The sequence below is a fragment of the Protopterus annectens genome, chromosome 6.part0 (assembly GCF_019279795.1).
Source record: "Protopterus annectens isolate FY-2018-M chromosome 6.part0, PAN1.0, whole genome shotgun sequence".
Lineage (NCBI taxonomy): Eukaryota > Metazoa > Chordata > Ceratodontiformes > Protopteridae > Protopterus > Protopterus annectens.
The window spans coordinates 853,076,060-853,098,125 of NC_056737.1; the positions used below are offsets into that span (position 1 = coordinate 853,076,060).

Genomic DNA, 22,066 nt, shown 5'->3' on the forward strand with positions numbered 1-22,066 from the left:
TTTGAAAGACTAAATTACAGAAAGGTTTCGGGCACCAAGTCCTTCAAAGCATTCATACGAACTGAGACAAAGAGACTGAGCCTTGAAAGAACACTGCTAGGAAGACCAAAAAAAAAAATTTCCACATCCGGACATAAAAAAAATAGGTACTTGCGTATTACCGCAACCAGATTTTTGCGCTAACAGCGGTTGTTTCCCGATCAGTAAAGATATTGGTAAATGTGCTTGAATTGGAATACAGTGTGTTTTCTTTAACAAAACAGGTTTGTTTTCCGGAGGGCTATCAACACAAAGTACACAACATACTGTTGTTGCTTCTTCGTGCTCTTTACTGGCAGCGTGTCACTTCTTGCAAGGCTACCCACTGAACGTTCTTTGTTAGCTAATGGTGTGAAATAGCCGTACATACAGTTGCAAATCACAGTTGGGAGTGTGGAAGTTAGTGTAAGCCTTACTGGGTACAAGTGACTTTGTCCGAAATTTCGGAAGGTAAACAAACTTGAAAATCTGATTCCTGCTTTGTGACATACTGTCCTCATCCCCATGTCATACACTTTACATCCTCAAAAATGACATCCTCTATTTTAAAATACTCTCCCTTGTGTGAGTTTCGCTTATGGGTGCGTAATGGCTTTCAGGAAGTAAAGGCAAATGACAACAACCGACTGTCCCAGCTCTGCAAAAAGTAACTCCTTCACCATGTCACAACCTTTTATTTTGGTGTCTCCTATTGTGTATGTCTGACTGTGTATGTCAGAAGCCCCTGTTATCTGTTCTTCATATATCTTTGCAGCCACTGTGAAGTGCCCAACGAAGAAAATGCGGTAAAACATGACCGGCATAGAATCTGGTTGCGAGAATTTGTATCTGCAACACCTACACTAAAACATAAATTTTTTAATTTTTGAAGTTATAACCCTGCCTAAACAAACTTCAGTATAAAAGAAAAGAGTGTCTGTTTGGTTTTGTTTGTATTTTCGGTACCACGTAGACACTGAAAAGCAAACGGTATTACCGCAAAAATCTGGTTGCGATAATACGTAAGTACCAAAAAATACACCAACAAACAAGGGGAAGGAGGGACAGACCAGCTACTTCAGCAGTGCTCACTCAAACATCTACAATTGTGGTAAGTTTGCTTTCATAACTGTACTACGTTCCTCATATTCAGCACTGCAGAATACTATAGTTTAAAACAACTAGGAGGTGGAAGGGTCCAGGAGCCCCTGGGGACTGGTCCTAGCAAAGCCTAAACTATACCTGGAAAAGGATCTATCTTGTAGTGCTTTCTGAAAGTATTACAGAGGACCAAGCTGCTACTTCTACAACACTTCTAGACTCCAACCCTTTTCAAAAAGCCATAGATGAAGCCAAGGCCCTAAGTAGAATGTGACTTCACCATGTCTGGCATAATTTTGTTGTGATGGTAATAACAGGTGATAGTCAACGGCAACCACTTGAAAATAGTTTGTTTTGACAGAGGTCGCCTCTTTCTTAACTTCATAAGAAATGAGCACCTGATCGAAGTTATGAAAAATGTTGTTCTGTCAGGAAAGTACCAGAGCTGTCTGTGGACATCCGAGGTATGAAGCATCATTTCTGGGTTCAGGAAAGAAAACAGAGAAATAGACAGTTTGACTTAAAGTAAAGCTGGATACCATTTTAGGCATAAAAGAAGGATTCGTTCTCAAAGAAACCCTGTCTCTGTGGAAAATAAGATAAGGTTGGCCCACCACAACAGCTTGCGTCTCAGATACTCTTCTTGCAGAGGTAAAACTAGTCAGTAAAACTGTTTTCCTTGTTAAGAACCTCAAGTCAGTCAGATAAGCTGGTTCAAATGCAGCAGGCATTAGTCTCTCTAACACAAAATTAAGATCCTAAGGAGGAGTCACTGGTTTTGCTGGAAGTCTCTCTCTTTTTTTTCTTTTTTTACCAAAAACATCTTTATTGAATTATCATTTATGGCACAGGCAATCATACATTTATATAAATGAATAAAAAAAAAATGATGCAGACATACTTTTAGTTACAAACATTATACATCACATATAATCTCACGCCTCTCAACTGTCCAGATTTTCGCAGAATGCTCAGATTTTTGGTTCATATTTTTGGTCTATTCCTCATAGAATTTGTGGTTTTCTGGCAAATCTCTGGGATGATCTGATGAATGAAGTCACTAAACAATGAAATGCATTTGAGTTTCAGACTTCAAATCCTTCAGAAAACATACATCAAAACAAGCTCTGTTACTTTAGCAACTTTCTAAGTATATAAGAGCAACATTTAAAATACATCCCTATTTTTGGGACTTTGTCCCCCCATTTTGTCAGGCTTTATCCAGATTTCTTGCACTGAGAGGTTGAGAGGTATGTCTAATATACAGATGTCAACTGAACATTACGTAGCTCATTCAATTCCTGCCTTCCCTTAAACCTCATTCTTCCTACAAAACATTAATTTGCATGTACTGTTCCCACAATTTCCATTTTTCCTATGTAATTTGCTCTTAAATTTTTCTAAAAAGCTCACTTCTAGTTCTTTTTTCTCTGACTACTTCTAATAAGTTTGGTTTACATTTTGATTTATATTTTCTAGTAATTGCTTTTTTGGAAGCCAGCACAATTAAACTCAGCAAAGCCTTATTATGTTTAGGCAATTCGGATCCTGTATCGCGCTCAAAAACAAAAGTTCACCAATTTACTCACCCAGTATTTCTGCTGTTGGAAGTCTCTCAAGCAATACAACTTTCAAAAATACCTTGAGATGAGAATGCCTTGAAAGAGAAGGATCCATGGGCAGACATGCTGAAATGGCTGATAAATGAACCTTGACAGAGCAGTGAGACAGTCCAAAGAAAAGTAACACACAAAAATATTGCAACACTAGCCACAAATGGGTACTGGTTATGTTTATGGCACCAACTAGAAAACCTTTTCTATTTGCTTATAAATGGCTTTCTAATAGCAGGCTTTCTTTTTTCTCTAATACCTTATGTACATCCTCAGTAAAAAAAAAGGTGCTTAAAAGGTATTAAGGCCAGCCAGTCAGCTGAAGTTGTTTGGGGTTAGGATGCATCAAACATCCCTAATCTTGTGTAAGTATATCCAGAGTCTGTGAGGAAGCTTGTGGTAATTGCCCCTAACTTAGGACTATGAAGGTGCATTACCAGACTCATCAGCCAACTTGGTTGTGTGGGCTGAAACTTTGACGATATCTTCAGTTCTTTTCCTTGTAATTCTTGTTTTTATGTTTTTTTAGGAATGATGCCTGCGTAAGCCAAGGTTTGCAAAAATGCGGTGGGAACAAAACTGAGGGCTCAATATGAGCAGCTAGGACTGGACCTTGCATTAAAAGGTCTTTGCTCAAAATTCAGCACAACTGGGACAATTACAGACACTGTGCTGAGGCTCCAAACAGAAATGAACAGACACAATGAGTGAAAATCTTTATGTGGGACTTCCCACACTTCAAGCAACTGTTAACCTTTTTGAACAATAAATCAGAAGAGGAAAATCCCTAATAGGGTACTTATCAGAATGGCACATAGCAGAACCTCTGAAAAAAAATGAGCTGACTGATGGACTGCAAGCATTTTGTATACATGATGAAGCACTTCGGACTACACAGCTAGAAAGAACCAAAGACGGTACTGAAGGATGCCCTTCTTATAGTTGATGCCCTTCTTATAGTTGATGCCCAGAAGTCAGACCCCAGATGCCCGTCAGCTAGGGATGATGCAAAGACTCTGAAAACTGGGCCGGTCGTGTGCTTGAAGATCCAAGAATCAGTACTGCAACACTGACTGTGATGAACATCCATTATTGCCTTGGTGAGAAGGGAGTCGACAAAATAACTTTGGGGAATTCTGTTCATCCTGCTCAGCTGGCCTGCGACAGAATATTTTGCTATGATGGAATGTAAGATGCCTGTAAAGCAAAACTGTGCTGTAAAGCTATATCCTAAGCTAACATGGCTAGTCTGTATAGGGGGTAAGATCTGGCCCCCCCTTGTTTGCTTATGCATAACTGTGATGTTACCTGAAGTGGTCCTGGGGATCACAGGTGACTCAGAGTTGAGAGCCTTCATAAAAACTAGCACTTCTTTTACGTTTATGTGCACTGGTCTGTCTTTGTTGGCCCAGAGCCCTTGCACTTTTATTCCTCTGATACTGCTCTCCAAGCAAAGTCAGAGACATCTTACTGAATGGCTGCTTTGGAGCAGGAGGGCAGAACGGGAAACATAGATTCAGTGACATTTGATGTCTCCACCAAATAGCCTCTCTTTTCACAAATCCCACAACTGGAATTTGAAAAGATAGATGTCACTCGTTTGCCTCTAATACAAATAAGAAGCCTTGGGGTTTCGTTCAGATTCTTTAATACACAGAAAAACACCAGGATGGATAGCAGCATCTATAAATACGAACGTACTAGTTAACAAACAAAGCTTACATGCATACATACTTGCATCTCAATAGCTAACTACAAAATGGCAGTCAGCCTTGCACGTGTTCAGTATTTATACACTTGTGCAAGCCCTTGGATAGCTCCTTAAAGGTACATACAGATCTACATCCTTCCCTCTTAAAAAGATTGCCCTTTGTGCAAAACAATGTCAGAGCTAGGCATACATTACTATATACACTGGAAACAAAACACAATGTTCATGCCCAAGCTGCTTCACATCTATTGCAAGGTTTAGACAATCAACCATATCTTGTAACATGACAGTTGGGACTACATTTAGTAACAGGGACAGTCTGCAGTGCGCAACTCATATCATGAATGTTTCAATTTGTGATAGGAACAGGAATGTCCTATGGAATTGGAACACAGGACAACTCACTCTGAGACAGACTGTCTTTCTCACAGGCTATGTGCTGTGGTACAGGCTCAGACACTGGTCTCTAATGCTAATGTTTCTGAATCCACCTTAAAGTTGCTCTTTCTGATTCTATAATGTACAATCTCTTCTCTGGACCAATATTCTTCATGATACCAATCCAATCATAACCTCTGGACGTTTGCATCCTTACCACTTCTCCCTCTCGCAATGGATTGAGCAGTTTACTGGTCTTATCGTAGTAGGACTTCCGGGATAGTCGCTTCTTCAACATATTAGCTTTCACTGATCTGTTGGTTCTTGACACATGGGACCAACAACTGACTACTAATTGGTAATGTGGCTTGGGTTTATCTCGACAGAAGTCTCTGAGCAGGTGAACCAAGATGTTTATCATGAGGAATATTTCTGAGATTCAGGAAAATATCGTTGTTATCTTGTTTTGACTTCTCAAGCAACTGTTTTGCACTCTGCACTGCACGTTCTGCCAAACCATTTGACTGCGGGTACTCTAGACTACTTGTGACATGAGTAAAGACCCATTCTTCAGCAAATCTTTTGAACTGTTGGCTTGTAAACTGCGTGTCATTGTCAGAAATAACTTTGTGCAGACTCCCATGCACAGCAAAATGACGCTTCATCTTTGTAAACGACAGTACTGGATGCTGACGGTGCATGTGTACATCCCTTTTATGGCCTATGTCAAATAACAGCCTATATGCAATGTACCACGCACCCTAGGCACTAAAGACTTTAGTATACTGACCAACGTCGACATCGGGACTCTTGGCAGGCAATCTCCCTCATGTAAAGAATACTGCAACAGCAGAACAGAAAGCCATCACATTAGCTCAAATAATATACTAAATGTGGAAGTTTTTCCCCAAAGGGAACTTCTGTCCAACATGGAACAGCATAATCAAACCTCCAATCATTAAAAATCCTGCAGACGAGCACTCTCTTCGATGTCAGGAAAGCTCTGAAGGGCTTGAGGCCCAAACCTGTGTTTTTGCCAGCTCAGTTCAAGTTGCCCACTGGTTTGGGTGTGTGGAAGGCACCCCAAAGCTTTGGAAGCTGGATGGCAGTTGTATCCTTAGCATGATAACTACTGCAGCAGTGATCAATATTTTTCTGCTGGTATGACTATCTTTATTATAGGCCTTGGCTGCTTTTGCATGGCCAATTTTGGAGCATGCACATGGTGTGTGCCCTTTCAATTAAACCCTGCTGGTGAATACCAGTCCAGTTGCTAATCTGTACTTTCATAAAATTAATGCAATCTATTCCTTCCAGTTTCCCTGATACAGCAAGAAAATCTCAGTTTTTCTCGGTGTGCTCTTTCAAACAATTCTGAGAAGCCTCATTTTCTTCATTTTAACTTCTGATTTCTGCAGTTTTATCAACTCATATCTTAATAAGTAATTACAGCTTCTTCTATTCACTCCTGCTTGTTGTCATTTGACTTTATATATTCCTCCAGTGTCTCACTTACTTCAAACACTTTTAATGCCTTTGACTCATTTTTCCTCTAAATTACTAGAAGTCATCTCCTGTATCAAAACTGAAACATGAACTGCTTTTCAGTGAACAGCTGCAAGGCTCTTTCCTTCCATTTTTTTCTTCTCCATTTTCCCTTATTTGTCTTCTCTGCTGACATCCAGGCTGTGTACTGAAGGTCAGGAACTAAATTTTAGCCTTCTGTGCAGAGTCTGCATGTCCTCCCAGTGGTCGCATGGGTTTCGTCCGGGTGCTCCAGTTTCCTCACACATCCCAAAGACATGCTGAAGGTGGCTTGGACATTCTAAATTGGCCCTACGCATGAGTCTGTGCTTGTGTGTGCCTTCTTTGGAAGGTTAGGCACCCGGCTGGCAACTCAACACCATCAAACTCCACTGCCAATCATGAGCGGACAGGTGATCCGCTGTGGCGACCACTAACGGGGAAAAAGTCGGAAGAAGAGTTCTAATCAACCTGTTAATTGATGTGCAGTCATCCTGGAAGCTGGGGAGCGCTGTTTACTGCTACACATACTTTAAAAGCAGCTGAATTACCCTTCACACATACATTACAGAGTGGGAGGAAACATGCAATTCAGTTCTTGAATGCAAGTACTCCAAGTAAAAAAATAAAATAAAATAAAAGACAAAATGTTGAGTACATTTGGATTATAATATTAAGCCAGTTAAGCATATGCTAGATAAATGGGTTACCAAAATAACAGAAAAAAAAACAGCTCTACAACAATTCACAACAATGAAACCAGGTGAGAAAAGCAAGGCAACCATTATCCCCCCTCCACCCCCACTCCCAGACACAAAAGAACTTTAAAAAAAAAAAGCTTACCTCTCCCTTCTGGCTTTTTCTACTTTGTCTTTCAACATCATGATCTCTTTCTGTAATGCCAAGTGAATGCTTTCGGAATCACGGATCTCCTTTTTCAAATATTTTATTTCAGAGGCATGAGAGCTCTCACGTCTCCCGAGCTCTTCTTCATAGAAGAGAATTTTTTTCTCTGTTTCTGACTTAATCTTGGATAACTCCTGCTGGTATTCCAATACAACACCTGCTGCATGACCTCCATGTTTTACCTGGAATATTTAACATTCAATTAAAATGAAGCTGCATTACAGTTACTACTGTTTCCTAGAAAATTAAAAAATGTATGTACTACCTGTGGCAAGTATTTAACATTCAATTAAAAGTGAAGCAGCATTACAGTTAGTATTGTTTCTTAGAAAATGAAAAAGATTACTGCACTACTTGTGGCAAGTGTAGAAACGACTACTCCTATTATTACTGAGGGCAGACTGGCAAAAGTGATCTAGAACCACAAACATGAGCAAATTTAAACCAATCTTAAAAAGACCTATTTTATGGTGTTGCACAATGGAAGCAGTACTAATTGAACTGAGGGGATATGATATTGGGAGTGGGGTCTGAATCTCATCATATCCCATGTGCATAATGTAAGATTCTAAGGAAAAGTCACTTACCTTACTTGCACTACCAGACCTCCTCTCCAAAACGGACACATGCTGATATCAGGACAATGAGGTCAACTTTCCAATGTTAGTGATTACATGTTCTGTGGTGAATGACTACACAACTTAAACAGCCCACATCAGACTTCTTTTCACTGGTGTTTTTTTTTTTTTTTTTTTTTTTTTTAACAGACTGCTGGGGCACTGGGGAAAATATGACCAAGGGGATAGACTCAGAATTAACTCTGAACAGAGATAAGCAGGCTGTGCATCATTCACCTAAAATATGAACAGCCAGCATATATACTCTATGGCTCAAAAACAGTACAGGGCTCCATGCCTTGCGTTGTCTTTCAGAACAAGCTCATGATTTGACACCTATGAACTGTTCAGTAAAGTCCTCCATTACACAGGAACATAGAACAGTGAAGAACAATGCCGTATGATGTTCTCACTAAAGCAATGAGCCAGAAGCATTTCCTGACATAGACCATACTTCCCACTGCAACATCACTTCTGTTCTTTTCCCACAAAAGTCTTCCTCCTGGGACTATGCCAGACCAGCGTCACTCCATCTATGTTACATTGGTCATAAGCAATGGCCTCTTGTTTTCGCACATCATAAACTCCATCTAAGAAAATAATTTATTCAAGAAGCCTTCCCAATAATGACAACAAATGACATCAGTTATTGTCATAAGCCAATCTTCTTAAAAGGTAAGAAATTCAATTTGTACATAAACAGACACCAACTGTCCATATTACTCAATACACTTTCTGCAGACATCATGGTGATCTGTTTCTAGCCACCTTCAAACTGACCTTTCCAATCTGAGTAAATGGTTGAACCTATACAAACTTACACTAATTGTGAAGAAACTAAAACTATCTTATTCAGGACTTCTCATAAACTTCACAAACAATCCTCAAACTTGGCATTTACAAACAACAATAAGGAATCGTTTGAAACTGCCCACAGATACAGAAACCTGAACTTCTGTCTAGGCTCCACATTCAACATTCAGTACCACATACAAATCATTAAAGCCAGTGTCAATAAACCTCACTACTGGGGAAAAATTATCTCACATTTTCTTTTTCTCCAAGGCAGGACTGGCATAGTTAAGTGAGTCCTTTTACCACAAAAGGAATATGGACTTCCCTTAATCACTACCAATTCAAAAAGAAACCACTCCCTACTCAAATTAACCTCCAATAACATATGCAAGTTTACAAGTCTCTTTTCTCTGAAAAGAAAACTGCCACATTCTCTACAAAGCCAGTCAGCTACCCATCCCACAAAGAACTACACTCCACTAGCCTCCATGTTATTGAAACTTACCAACTTACAGTCCTTCTCATTCTTTGCTAGCAGGTTCTCAGAAAGACAAACCCCACAGAACTCATGGCTGAAGTACACCTCTACCCCAAACCTCTTTACCCCTTCACCAGACTAAAACAAAATTGTGCTCACATATTCAGTCATGGTCATGGTCATGGTCTCAAGAATATGGGAATCTATCCCAAATTCCAAACCTGACACAATGACCTTCCATAGTTTCAGGAAAGAAGTAAGAGTTCATTTCTTTAACCAAGGAAAATGCAAATGGTGCAACAAAGGAAACCTCAACTGATCAAACCAACACTCGCACCCTAACTTCCACTCAAACAGCACGTAACAGAAGAAACGGCTTACATACACTCAGATATTTCCTACTTAACCCACAGATTCAGTGAAAATCCCTAGTCTATGACCTTATTAAACTAAATGCTCCAACAGATGTTTCATTATAAGGCTTTCAACGTTCAACCATTTAATATCGTAATGTTTACTGTATATATAATTTGTTCATTCTGTAAATAAAAGGTTTACTTACTATGCATACAAGTTCACTTTATATATACCATTCAGTGCTTATCCATTCTATATGCAAATTCTCCTTTAATAACCATCCCTCACTCTGTATGTGCTTATACTACTCTAAACTCTTCATCAATGATTTTGTTCTGTATTCTCTTCAGGGCTAGGCCTAAAAAAACATCCACTCAGATCAGAGCTATACCCACGGCCGGCCTTAGGCATAGGCAAACTTGGCGACCGCCTAGGGCGCTATACAGGCCGGCCTAGTAAAGGGCGCAGTTTGTGTTCATTTATTTATTTATTTTAAATAATTTACTTTTCTTATTATGCGAACGCATAATACGAAAGTACATTAATTAAAATGAATAAATAAACCATAGGGCGCCGCGTGCCGGATGATGGGGAGTGGCGAGTGCCCTCCCACTTTTATACGTACAGCATGGCCAGGAGGCTTAAAAAAAAAAAATCTCGTTCCACACAGTACCTTTAAGAAGTACATGCGCGTCATACGCATGCACACCGACACATGACACTGATGTAAAGATGTTCTATGGTGGCGCACAAAAATTAAACAAGCACTTTAAGACAGGGATTAATTCCGTGTGTATGTGTGTGGGCATTTTGTTTAAAAAGAAGGTAAGTGTATTCGTGTGTGTGTTTGTGTAGTTTAAACTGGATTTCTGTATGTGAGAGAAAGTATGTGTGTATGAATGTGTATGGAATTTGCAAGCACTGGTGTGGGAATCTTCTATTTTCTTCTGGTATTGTTCATTGTAAAAGTATTTTTTTGTAAATATTTGATGGTGTTGGAAGGAGATTTGTTTTAAAATGCATATTGGTTATTTTGTGTGTTTCTTCATGTTTAATAAGTTTATTGATTGCGGGTAAAAGTACATTTTTTATGGCATATGTAGGGCTTGGTTTCTACAAAGCAAGGAAGATAGTATGATCTTTATTATTATCCTTTTGTACATGTAATTTATTTCTCTTGGAAAAGCAGATGCTTAGATGTGCAAGTATGCACGATAACTGAATTTTATACTTGCATGCACGTTTGCAGTATTAACACTCCCCCTTTCCATTCCAGAGAGCAGGCGGTAGTGTTCACATGTGTGTTCCTATGGCATTTTTTTTCTTGATACTGCCGTGATTAGCTTTATGTTATTGAATGTGGGCATTTACTTGAAATATGTGCACACTGCATTGGTAGTATAAGGAGATGAATTCTAACAAGAGAGTATGTAAATAGGATATCTGTTGTACTGTGTTTCGATTGAGGAATAGTTTGCCTTCTCCAGCTTTCTATGGCTTTTGGGGTAGCAGTGCATATTATTATTTTAATTACAGGGTTCTGTGATTAGTTGTAGGATATGTGTCTGTGTTGAGTGCATTTTGTGAACTGATTGTATGCTCTCTCGACGTAAAATATAAAGATTTCACTGCACTGCAAAACAATTGCGCTGTATCAGAACAAAACACACACAAAGCCGTATCATCTGAGTGTGATATCCTAGATAAGGCGTTTTTTGAATGGTGCCACAGTCAGACCCCTTTATGGATGTGTGCAGTAGGATCACTGTTTAATAATTTTTACAATTGGTTATCCTTTTTGTGAACCGTAGTAACCCGCTTTATGCAGTAGTAACTCATTGTCTAATTTAATTTATGTCTTAATGTTTTGGCACTTTTCAGTATTTTTGTGTGAGAACTGGAACTTGACATTGCTTTGTCTGCATTGTATTTTTTTTCTCTTCTTTTTGTACCACCTGTTGCAACTACAAGAAAGACACAGTCAAGCTCGAGTCTAAACTGAGTAATACTTTATATTTTTTGTAGTGGAGGCCCATGGGGTATGTGCAAGTTACCTCTTAAGGAGACACTAGTGTTTCAGCTAAACGTATATAAGTACGTTCGGGTCAATAAATCAAAACTTCCCACTGACAGGTTGCAAAGCATTGACTTTTAAGCTCTGTTTGTAATACAGTGTAGTCAGACAATTGAATGCCCTGACCAGGTCAAAATCCTGGCATGTCTACAGCTAATGGGGCTTGGTTTTATTTGCTTGAATGTACTCAAACTGACTTAATTCAATGGGCATTCACTGGTCCTGTACTAAAACACTTATATGTCCTTAAGAGGCCATTTGCAAATGTCTCATGGGCCTCCACTATCGCACAGGATTAATGTATAGTGGAGACTAGCTTGGCTAGGTTATTTGTGATTGTTTTTGGGTGAATGATGGTTAAAATTATGCACAAGTATGTCACAACCACCTTGATAATTAATATTGGTAAATTTACAAGATGGGCAGCCCACTAACATTCATCCTTCTGTAACCCATAACAGTGTATTATCCTTTCAAAAGGTGTCATTTGCACATAGGTTTACTGCCCTGCATCCGTTATATATGAAGAGAAGTGGCAGAGCATGTTACTGCTGGAGTCTATAGCTAAGAGTAATTGTTTACCTCCCTGGACTACATGAAGAGAGACTTGGAGGAGCTCTCCGATCTTGTAGCCCAGGCAGGTATGACCCTAACCCTGAGTAGCATCCTGCCATCACCCAGAATGATACCACAGTACAAGGACAAAATTATTGACTTCAACATTTGGCTAAGCTTCTGGTGTCACTCTAAGGGGATCCAGTATCTGTCTGCCTAGGATGACATGATTGACAGACCACGATGCTTTGTCAGAGATGGTCTGCACATGTCGCACTTGGGATTCCGGATACTGGCTAAGGCTCTTGCCACCCCTATAGTGCCTTTTTTAGTCAAGGTTCAAATGACAAATTTACCACCATAACAGGTACAAGCAAGCAAAATCTGAGGGTAATGCTACTCAATGCTAGAAGTCCAAACCTCAAAATGCACTTACTCGAGGTACTCCTTAAAATGGAGAACATCGACATCTGTGCAGTGACTGGTTCAAGGCTCCAGAGAGCACCCCTGCATTACCACGCTATAATTCATACCACATCTTTCAGCCACCTAACCTGGACCGAAACACTAAAGGTGGAGGCATGTCCATATTCATTTAGGATATCCACACCTCCAGGCTAGTTGCTCAGCATAAGGCATCCGAGATTATCCAAGTGCAACTAAGTCTGGGCAAGACCACAATCCAAACTGTAGCTTGCTACAGATCCCCCACACCTTGCCCCAGGATTCCCACTCCTCATTTCTTGATACACTGGAAAATATTAGGGTACAACTTAACACCCTAATAATGGGCGATTTTAACTACCCCACCATTAACTGGGAAAACTACTCATGTACCAACTCTTTTGCTCAACGTTTCTGGAATTCATAAATTCCAATGCCTTCGATCAACTTATCCACATCCCCACCAGGGGCAGCAATATCCTAGACCTGGTCATCCGACCACAAGCTAATCATCCTAGACATCCACATCCCATCCCCATTAGGGAAACCACCATAAAAAATTTCTCCAAAGCCAACTTCACTCTTCTTAAGACAGAAGTGGCAAACTTCACGACACCCATGCAGACGGACAATAGAGGTACAAGTGCTGAATCCTACACAAATGCACTTTATAAGCACTTACATGAGCGCATGGATCATGAGATCCCGAACAGAACCAAAATGCTGTCCTCCAAAAAAAGGAAGCAAATCTGGTGGTCCCCTGCCATAAACAAACTCTACAACAGAAGAAAGAAACTACTGCAAAAGAGAGTAAAATCCCATGATTGGATGAACTCCCTGGTCAGCCTCAGTAAGAAGCTGAGATCCCTCATAAAATCCTCCAAAGCTAGTTACGAAAACAAAATCGTCACTGTTTCTAAAGACAACCACAAAGCATTCTATAGTTATGTCAAGAATCTCAATGGTAACACTCAGATCTGCTCTGAGTTACAGTGCAATGGCACTAAATATACAGAAACAACTGATTGCCAACATCCTGGCAGATAGGTTCAGTGCTAACTTTACCCCCTAAAGGGCTGCAGTTTAACTACATTACAAGGTATCTTGTTCTTCCTATGCATTTAAATAATTTAAGAAAATGACTGGAGTGGCTTTCTTGGGGAATGACCCAGTGGGTGTGGCTCAAATAGGGGTGTTTCATGAGTGTGGTATGGGTGGGGCTTAAGGGGCACCGGAGCATTACTTCGCTTAGGGCACCATTTCGGCTAAGGCCGGCCCTGGCTATACCCTGTTTAACAAATAAAAATGAAAGAAAATAAGATAAACTGTAGAAAGGGGTGATAACTGATAAAATAATATGATCTGCTGTAAGAGCTGCAGAAAAAAAACATTCATCCTTGTCAGTCATCCATCCTAGCACAGCATTGTTAAAATGGGAGAAAGTTTAAAAACCTAACCTTGCAGCTGGTCAAATGCTGTACTATTTTACTGTCTCAAAACTATGGAATGCCCTCCCACCTTCTATCAGAACAATCAGTAATCCTGCTCTCTTTAAGAAGTCTTTCAGATCACACCTCTCTTCTCTCTGGCAATGTACTTGTGCCAAAATAGTACTTCCTAACACCTGATCTACTACTATATCCTTCTACAATATCACTACTTAGGAGCTCTCTCTGATTTGCTGAAATCAACTGCTTATGTCTCTTATCAAGCACTCCTTCTAAAGCAATAGTTCTAAAAAGCATCACTTGGACTCTGTATGTATGTATGCATGTATATACATACATACATACACACACACACACACACACACACACACACACACACACACACACACACACACACACACTATGGATACCAGCATTTGGCTTATCTAATTCATCTGACACAAGCTGCATGAAATGCTCCTGTTATTCTGCTGAAGTACTAAACAGTCCTTGCACAAGCAACAACAGAGTAGCAGGTGTAAACCCCAGTGTAAAATAAAAAACACAGAGAAAGCGAACACCACCAACTGCAGAAGCATAACATCCAAAATTGTTTAATACTCCAGCACCTCGGCTAGCAAACTATTCACATAGTTAACATCACCGTAGCACAAGCTACACTTAAATAACCAATATCACATCATTAATCAATTAACTAAAACAATTAAACACAAACTAATGATTAACACTTAGTGCAGGAAAGCCTTCTACTCAAGTTCTTTGTTCAAACCATACGGCAACAAAGTGCCAAACTTTAAAATACAGACTGCTTCTTTATGTAACAGTTTTTAAGTGCAACATCACCCTTAATCAAAACTTGCTCATGCTTTTAAACGGGTACAAGAAAGCCCCAGTGTAAACTGAACACTGCAACACTAGTTGTGACAACACAGTTGGCAGGCACCAGGAAAACAGCACATCCTACACCAATTACATCAAGAACAATCCTTAAAGACAAATAGAAATGTACACTCATGAGGTTAGACAAAAACACGGTGACAGTGAGCTCTCTTAACAGCCAAGATTGCCAATGTCACATGCGCCCTCAGAGCACTTAAACCACACAAATACGAGTATGGTATGATGGTGGCAGATACCAGGGTAAATGACCTGATGGATATAAAGAAAGATGTAGCAGAGCTTTCCATGCATGCCTCAAATTCAAGAAAGACCCTAGTATTACACAGAAAGTAAAGTTGCACAAGTCCTACTTACTTGTAACAGCAGAAGTTTGAATTTCACACTACCTCAGTGGCATATGGGTTTTGTACCAGCACAAACTCACACGAGCAGCTTTCTAGACCTCAGAATTCCCACCTCTGACTCCCATCAGGGGAGACTTAACCCAGTGTCAGAAGAAGTCAGCTCGGGCTTTTAGTGCTAAGAAGGAAGAACTAATAAGAACTAGAAGCAAGAATTGCCTGAAACTAACTAATGTGTAGGCAAAACACACCAACACAAATAACCAAAGCCAACCAGTGACACAAAGTTGGATACCACTGAACTACATATAAAAAAAGGGGAATGTGGGGTGGGGTCACTGACTAAGTATGAAATTTGAACATCTACTGTTACAGGCAAGTAGGACTTGGATAACTGTACTATATTCATAATTCACACTGCCTCAGTGGCATATGGGTGGATTCCCAAAGCTTACCCTTCTTAGGAGGAATGATAAAGATCTAGGGGTCCCCGGAGATAGGACCTCACAAAGCCTGCACTGGAACTTGCAAACGAATCTAGTTTGTACTGGTTTGCAAAAAAAAAAATACAGATTGCTACCTCTAGAATGCTTCTAGAGTCCACTCCTTCCCAATATGTCACAATTGAGGATAATGCTCTGGTGACATGTTCCTTAACCTTGCCTGGAATAGACTGACAATGATGTGAGTAACAAAAAAAACAACAGCAGAGGACAGCCAACAAACAATTGTTTGCTTAAAACAGGTTGACCCTTCCTAGCCCCAAAATAGGGAACACACAGTTGTTCATCTTTCCTTAAGAGCTTAGTTCTGTCAAAGTAATACCAGAGTACATCAAGGGTATGCAGAATCTTCTCTCCGTTGTCTTAAGTTCCAGAAAAAAATGGGAGTCCGTTTAATTCGGGAACAAAAAGGGAAATTGGTTAGGCTTAAAATGGCCCACAAGGACAGCTAGCCTAGTACTTACCTATGATGGCTTGATCCAGGGTAAATTCAGAAACATTTGCCCCATGACAGATGTATTAGTGCATAAAATAACCCTGTCCATGTGGAAAATCAAATAAGGTTGGTCCCAGCTCAGAGACTTGCCTTACAGACATCAGAGCAAAAAGCAAAACAGTTTTCCAAGAGATAAACTTTAAATGAGCCTGAAAGGTCAGTTCAAAAGGAAATAAGGTCAGTTTTTCAAGAACAAGGCTGAAACCCAAAAGAGGAGGAATTTGCTTTCAAGTGCAACAATCCTTTCATATAAATGTTTTACCACAAAAATAGATGAGAGTGGAAATCCATTGGCAAACTGGTAGAGATGGCCACAAGCTGTACCTTGAAGTATACATAAGGTAAGTTATCGCTGGGTAGAAGTATTGTTCTCCTGTTGGTGACAAGTCTTCTATGCATTTGAAAACTGATTGACTCATACACTAGTGCTTTTTTTAAGCCTGCTTTCTCTCGTCCCACCCCCAATTCCCCAGCCACCCCACAAACTCCTACTTTTTGTCCATTCTATCCCCTCCTACATTTGCTTACAATTATAAGTGCAGTTTAAAGGAGCACAGCATACATATCCCACCCTTCTCTCTTTTGTAATCACTGTCTGCCAAGCTGACATCTATCCCTCACTTCACATCTAAACCTTATCAGACTCATCTATTTGCCCCCCCATAAAAATCCTCAGGGAGTTTCAACTCTTTTGAAATGCCCTCCCTTCTCTTCATCTCAACTTAAATGCTCCTGCTGCTCGTCTTAATCTTTCACTCACAGCAGTAATCCCCCCCACTGAGTGGAAATACAACTCTCATGCACCACTTATTAAATCTGTACTTTTATTTGCCTTAGTAATTTCCATTCAACTTCCCTACTCATATATCTTATCCCCTCCCTTACACACTTTCCGTTGCATGTCACATCCACTTTCACTTACTTATACTAAGAACCCATCCCTTACAATAAACTCTCTTAAACTATCCACATTCCTCTATTAAGTTCACCCCTATAATACTTGTGCTCCTATGTAGCAACATTAAATTTAATCCTGATCCATCTCTTTCATCTCATGTCTTAAAAGCCCACAGTATCAAGAACAAAACAAAACAACTAAACAGCTTTGTCATCCTTCACCACACTGACTTAGCTATAACAGAATCTAGGCTCAAACCCACTGATCCTTTCATCTACCACTTCTTCCCTGGGTACAACTATTAGCTTGATGGCAGAACTGGTTCTAAGACCTGATGGTGGCACACTACTGCTTTTTAAATCTGATTTAAATGTCCAATTATTAGCTGAAAGCAACATTATTTCAAACTCTCTTCTCAACTGTCTACTTCTCCACATGCCCTCCCCTCCCTTAACATCTTGTTATTGCTTACCTCCCCACCTCCTGCCTTTTTAGCCAAATTCAAAACCCTTCTGCTTGAAATTACCTCCTAAATAAAAACTCACAAAAACTTTATCCTTATAGTGGACTTCAACCTCAGCCTTCTTGGCCCTAATCAGAACAATATCTTGGAAATCATTAATGAATTCAAGCTCAAGTAACTTGTAACAGAACCCACCAGACCAAACCCTAACTCTTCTCATCACTGACTTCTTGATCTTCATACTAACAATCCTAACATTATTTCTCAAGTTCTCATTCAACCTCCTTCCTTCAGTGACCATTGTTCAATCAACTTCAATATCTCTCACCACAAAAACAAAATCGCTCCCTCCCTCATATCATTCTATCTCAAATCTGTTCAATCAACTTCAATATCTCTCACCACAAAAACAAAATCGCTCCCTCCCTCATATCATTCTATCTCAAATCTCAATCTAACATTCTCAAATTAAAACAATTCTAGCCCCATTAGACTGGTCTGCCACACTTTGCTCTACTGACAATACCCATTGCAGGATTCTTCTTACACATATTGTCACAAACCTCTACAAAAACTCATTCCTAAAATCATATGGCTCTATAAACAACCAAAAAAACATCTGCCTCATGCATGAACTGAAATGCTGCCTTAGTCTCAGGGACAATGCCTGGCATACTTAGAACCCATCCTCAACCTCCAGGCAACATTATACTAAGGCAAAACAACACTTTAATACATAATACAAAACACTAAAATATAAAAGCGTGAGCGCTTTCACAGAGTCCTCTCTCCTTCCTCAGACATACTACAGTAACTGCTGCTCTTGTTTAAATAATGATACATCTAGGTCATATCCAATCAGTTAACAGCATCTTGATTGAATAAATAAAAGTTAAAGGCATACACTATATAAACAATCAATCATGTAAATAGTGAACTAAAAATATATGTAAAAAACTGTAAAAACATGCTCTATAAAATTAGATAGTGGTTAAACTGTAAAATATATGTGCAAATATTAGAAGATGTGACCAAACATAATAATCAATGTTTCAAAGCCCTGTTCCTAAGAAAAGGTTTCAGTGAAACCTTACTATTTAGTCCAGGTGGTCTGTCAGCCTGAAGTCTAATTATCCATTCTTGTTCTGTGGCTTCGATCTTGTTGTTCATGTTCCCACCTCTTATTATCTTGTATGATATGTAACACTAGAAACTTGAAGGTGTGTGTGGCTCCCTCCTTTATAACATGCATCGCTAACGCACTTGTCTCTTTTTTATTTTTAATGTCCCTTACATGTTCTAAGACTCTAACTTTCAGTAGCCGATTAGTTTTGCCTACATAGTAGGCTGGCCATTTGGTACAGAAACCAAAGTATACAACATTCTTACTATAACAGTCTGTATAAAAGCGTGTATCAATGCTGAACTTTCTAGTCGGGTGTGTATACTGCCCCCCTCCAAATATGAAAGGGCAGGCTGTACACCTTCTACATGGAAAGGTACCCATTCTATCAGTCCTTGCATAGTGGTCTCCATCTAACTTCTTATAGCACAACTGTCTTTTTAACGACATGTTGTTTTTGAAGGTAAACAATTGTGTAGCCCCTTTAACACCTTCTAGTTCATCCACATTTAACAATATTTCTCAGATGTTTTTAATTCTACCACAGACTGTACTGATATTACTTACAAATGTTACTGCAAAACATAATACATCCTTCTCTGGATTCCTGGTTACTGTGGTACTGGTGGCATAGTTACTTTGGTTATCCTGGTTGGTTCTCGTCCTATCATAATAGGGCTTGTACCTCTCTCTTCTCTCATTCCAAGCCACTTTTATTTGTCTATATCTCTGGCTTTATATCCCCTTTCAATAAATTCATGTTTTAGCAGGGTAAGTGCCTGGGACAAACTATCATCATCATTATATAGCCTCATGCATCTATCGGTCTTTTGACCACATTGGTTTTAGTGTAGTTAGGATTACTACTACTATGTAGAACATTATTCTTTCTAATGGGTTTCCTGTACATGGAGGTATGAACATAATTGAGTGCATCTCTTGTAACTTTTACATCTAGAAACTCTATTTCTCTATTTGAGTATTTGTATGTGAAATTCAAAAAGGGGGTAATGGTATTAATGAAATTTAGAAATTGCTGCAAATTATCTTCGTTATCATGCCACAACTGTAAAATATCAACAAAACGTTTGTACCATATAATAGACTTAGCAAAAACGTTACCTGTCAAAATATTCTCAGTTTCCCATTGTACAAGTGCTAGGTTGGCGTAGCTATTGGCCCAAGCAGTGCCCATAGCCATGCCAACCTTCTGTATATAAAACTTGTCGCCAAACACAAAGATATTATTTTCTAGGATGATCTCAAGTAAGGTACAAATAAGTCGAATTTTGGTATTTTCTATCCCTTTTCTATTAAGTAGTTCCCTTACATTGTCTATGCCCCAAGAATGGGGAATAACTGTGAAAAGGGACTCTACATCAAGAGTAACAAGCCAACATTGGTCATCTATACCCTCCAAATGTGCACTAAGGTCTCTCAAAAAATCCTTAGTGTCCAATGAGACATTCTTTAAGTATAGGATGCAGATTTTTCTCAACATATATTGACAGTGGTACTGTCGCCCACCCCCGACTAGATACTACAGGTCGCATGGGTGGGCTTTCTATGTTTATGGACTTTTGGTAAACCATACATAATTGGAGTCACTGGGTACTCTATATTGAAATATTAAAAAAGTGGCTCAGAAATCATGCCTGTTATTAACATATCAAACAAAAAAACTTGCAGTCTATCTGTAATGGCTTTAATATGAGTTGCAGAAATCTCACAATAAGTATCAGTGTTACTTAACTGTACTAACATACTTGCAAAATATTTGTCTCTATCTAAAATAACAATTCCTCCACCTTTATCTGCTGAAGTATTTCAACACTTTTACAGCATTTTAAGTCATTTAATGCTTGCTGTTCACATTTAGATAAATTATAAAAAACACTGGTAGCATCATTACTAAGCACACTTCTTATTTGTTTTTCACACACATCAATGAATAAATCAATCCCAGAGTTACTGGGAGGAACAAAAGTACTAGTTTTTTTAAAAACATTATATTCATTGGATCCACCTTGAAAAACAGTTTTTAAAGTCCGTGTCCTGCCAAATAGCTTCAGTTCTTTTAGCACATTCACCAAGTCTACTCTCTGGGCAGGAACAAAACTCAAACCTCTATTTAATAAAGTTTTTTGTGCTTCAACCAATGAAATGGAGGAAATATTAAAAATCAAACCTGTTTGCTTCTCTTCAGGAACTTGTTCTGGTCGTCCACACTGTGAGGTCTCCGTGTCTTGCCATACTGGGGTCGACTGCGTGACCTCCTTCGTATTGGGAAAGGTTTTTCTAACAAAAAAGTCCCATTTGTATTCTTGGAAGAGCATTCATGAATGCTGGAATCTCTAGCATTGTTTATGTAACTAACACAGGCCAGTGCTGTATTCTTTGGTTTAACTGGTATTTCATCACTTCTAGTTGTTGTTTTTGCTGTAGCCTTAGAAGTGCTGGCACCAACACTAGTTGCAGCATCTGAAGATAATTTACTGGGCTGTAGGTCACTGAAAATGGAGTTTTCAGCATCTATATGCAGTGTGCTTGTAACTGCTGTTCCTCTCCGTTCACTGCTGGTGTAGTCATGCCCACTTCCTGGTTGTTGTCTAGGTGTTTCCTGTGTACTCCTCTCTCTGTTCCAGGAGAACACATTGCCCAGTTCAAAATCATGTAAACCTCCATGTATTTTTTTAGTTTTAGCGCTAGAGAGACGTTTCTCATATTGGCTAATATGTTCATGTAGCTGAGCAATCTTATCAGCTATTATTTCACTAGAAAATGTGTCAAAAATGTCATTGTGCAGTATATTAATTTCTTTAAGCAGCTCATCGTCTTCTGGTTTGAAGTAATCTATTAGAAGCTGCATATACTTAGCACTACATTCTAAGTTAAGACTTTGCCAACGTTTAAGGAGGACAGGGTATGCATGTCCATAACTGGGCATTGTTAACACTCTAAGACCTCTGGGTGCAATTCTAAACTTTAGCAATGCTTCTAAGTGAAAACGTTGCCATTGAAGGCGCTTATTCTCAAGATTTCTAAAGCTTTTCAAAAAATTCTCAGATTGATTATTATCAGTAATAGAGTGAATGTCAGTTTGTCGCAGTATACCTTCAACCAGTAAAGGATTACCAGCAGGGTTTAGTATAGAATTCAGTCTCTCATTCAGCTTCATCTGGCTATTCCTTCGGTCCTATATTCGTGGCTGCCTCGGCATAGGTTGTCACCTCAAATTCATTTGCCATGTCCAGATAGGGGAAAAATACGAAACTATCAAACACAGATCCCCCGAATCTGGATAAAGTAACCAACGATAAAAG

At 39.3% G+C, this 22,066-nt stretch overlaps 1 protein-coding gene across 1 annotated transcript in view; it reads right to left on the reverse strand.

Annotated features, from left to right (window-relative positions):
• Positions 1–22,066, reverse strand: part of LOC122803905 (serine/threonine-protein kinase MRCK beta-like) — a gene marked incomplete in the record, with an annotated part of 2,302,169 nt that overhangs the window by 719,144 nt on the left and 1,560,959 nt on the right. Inside the window, 1 exon segment of the mRNA XM_044073588.1 lies at positions 7,189–7,433. Within this exon segment, the coding sequence (XP_043929523.1) occupies positions 7,189–7,433 (245 nt within the window).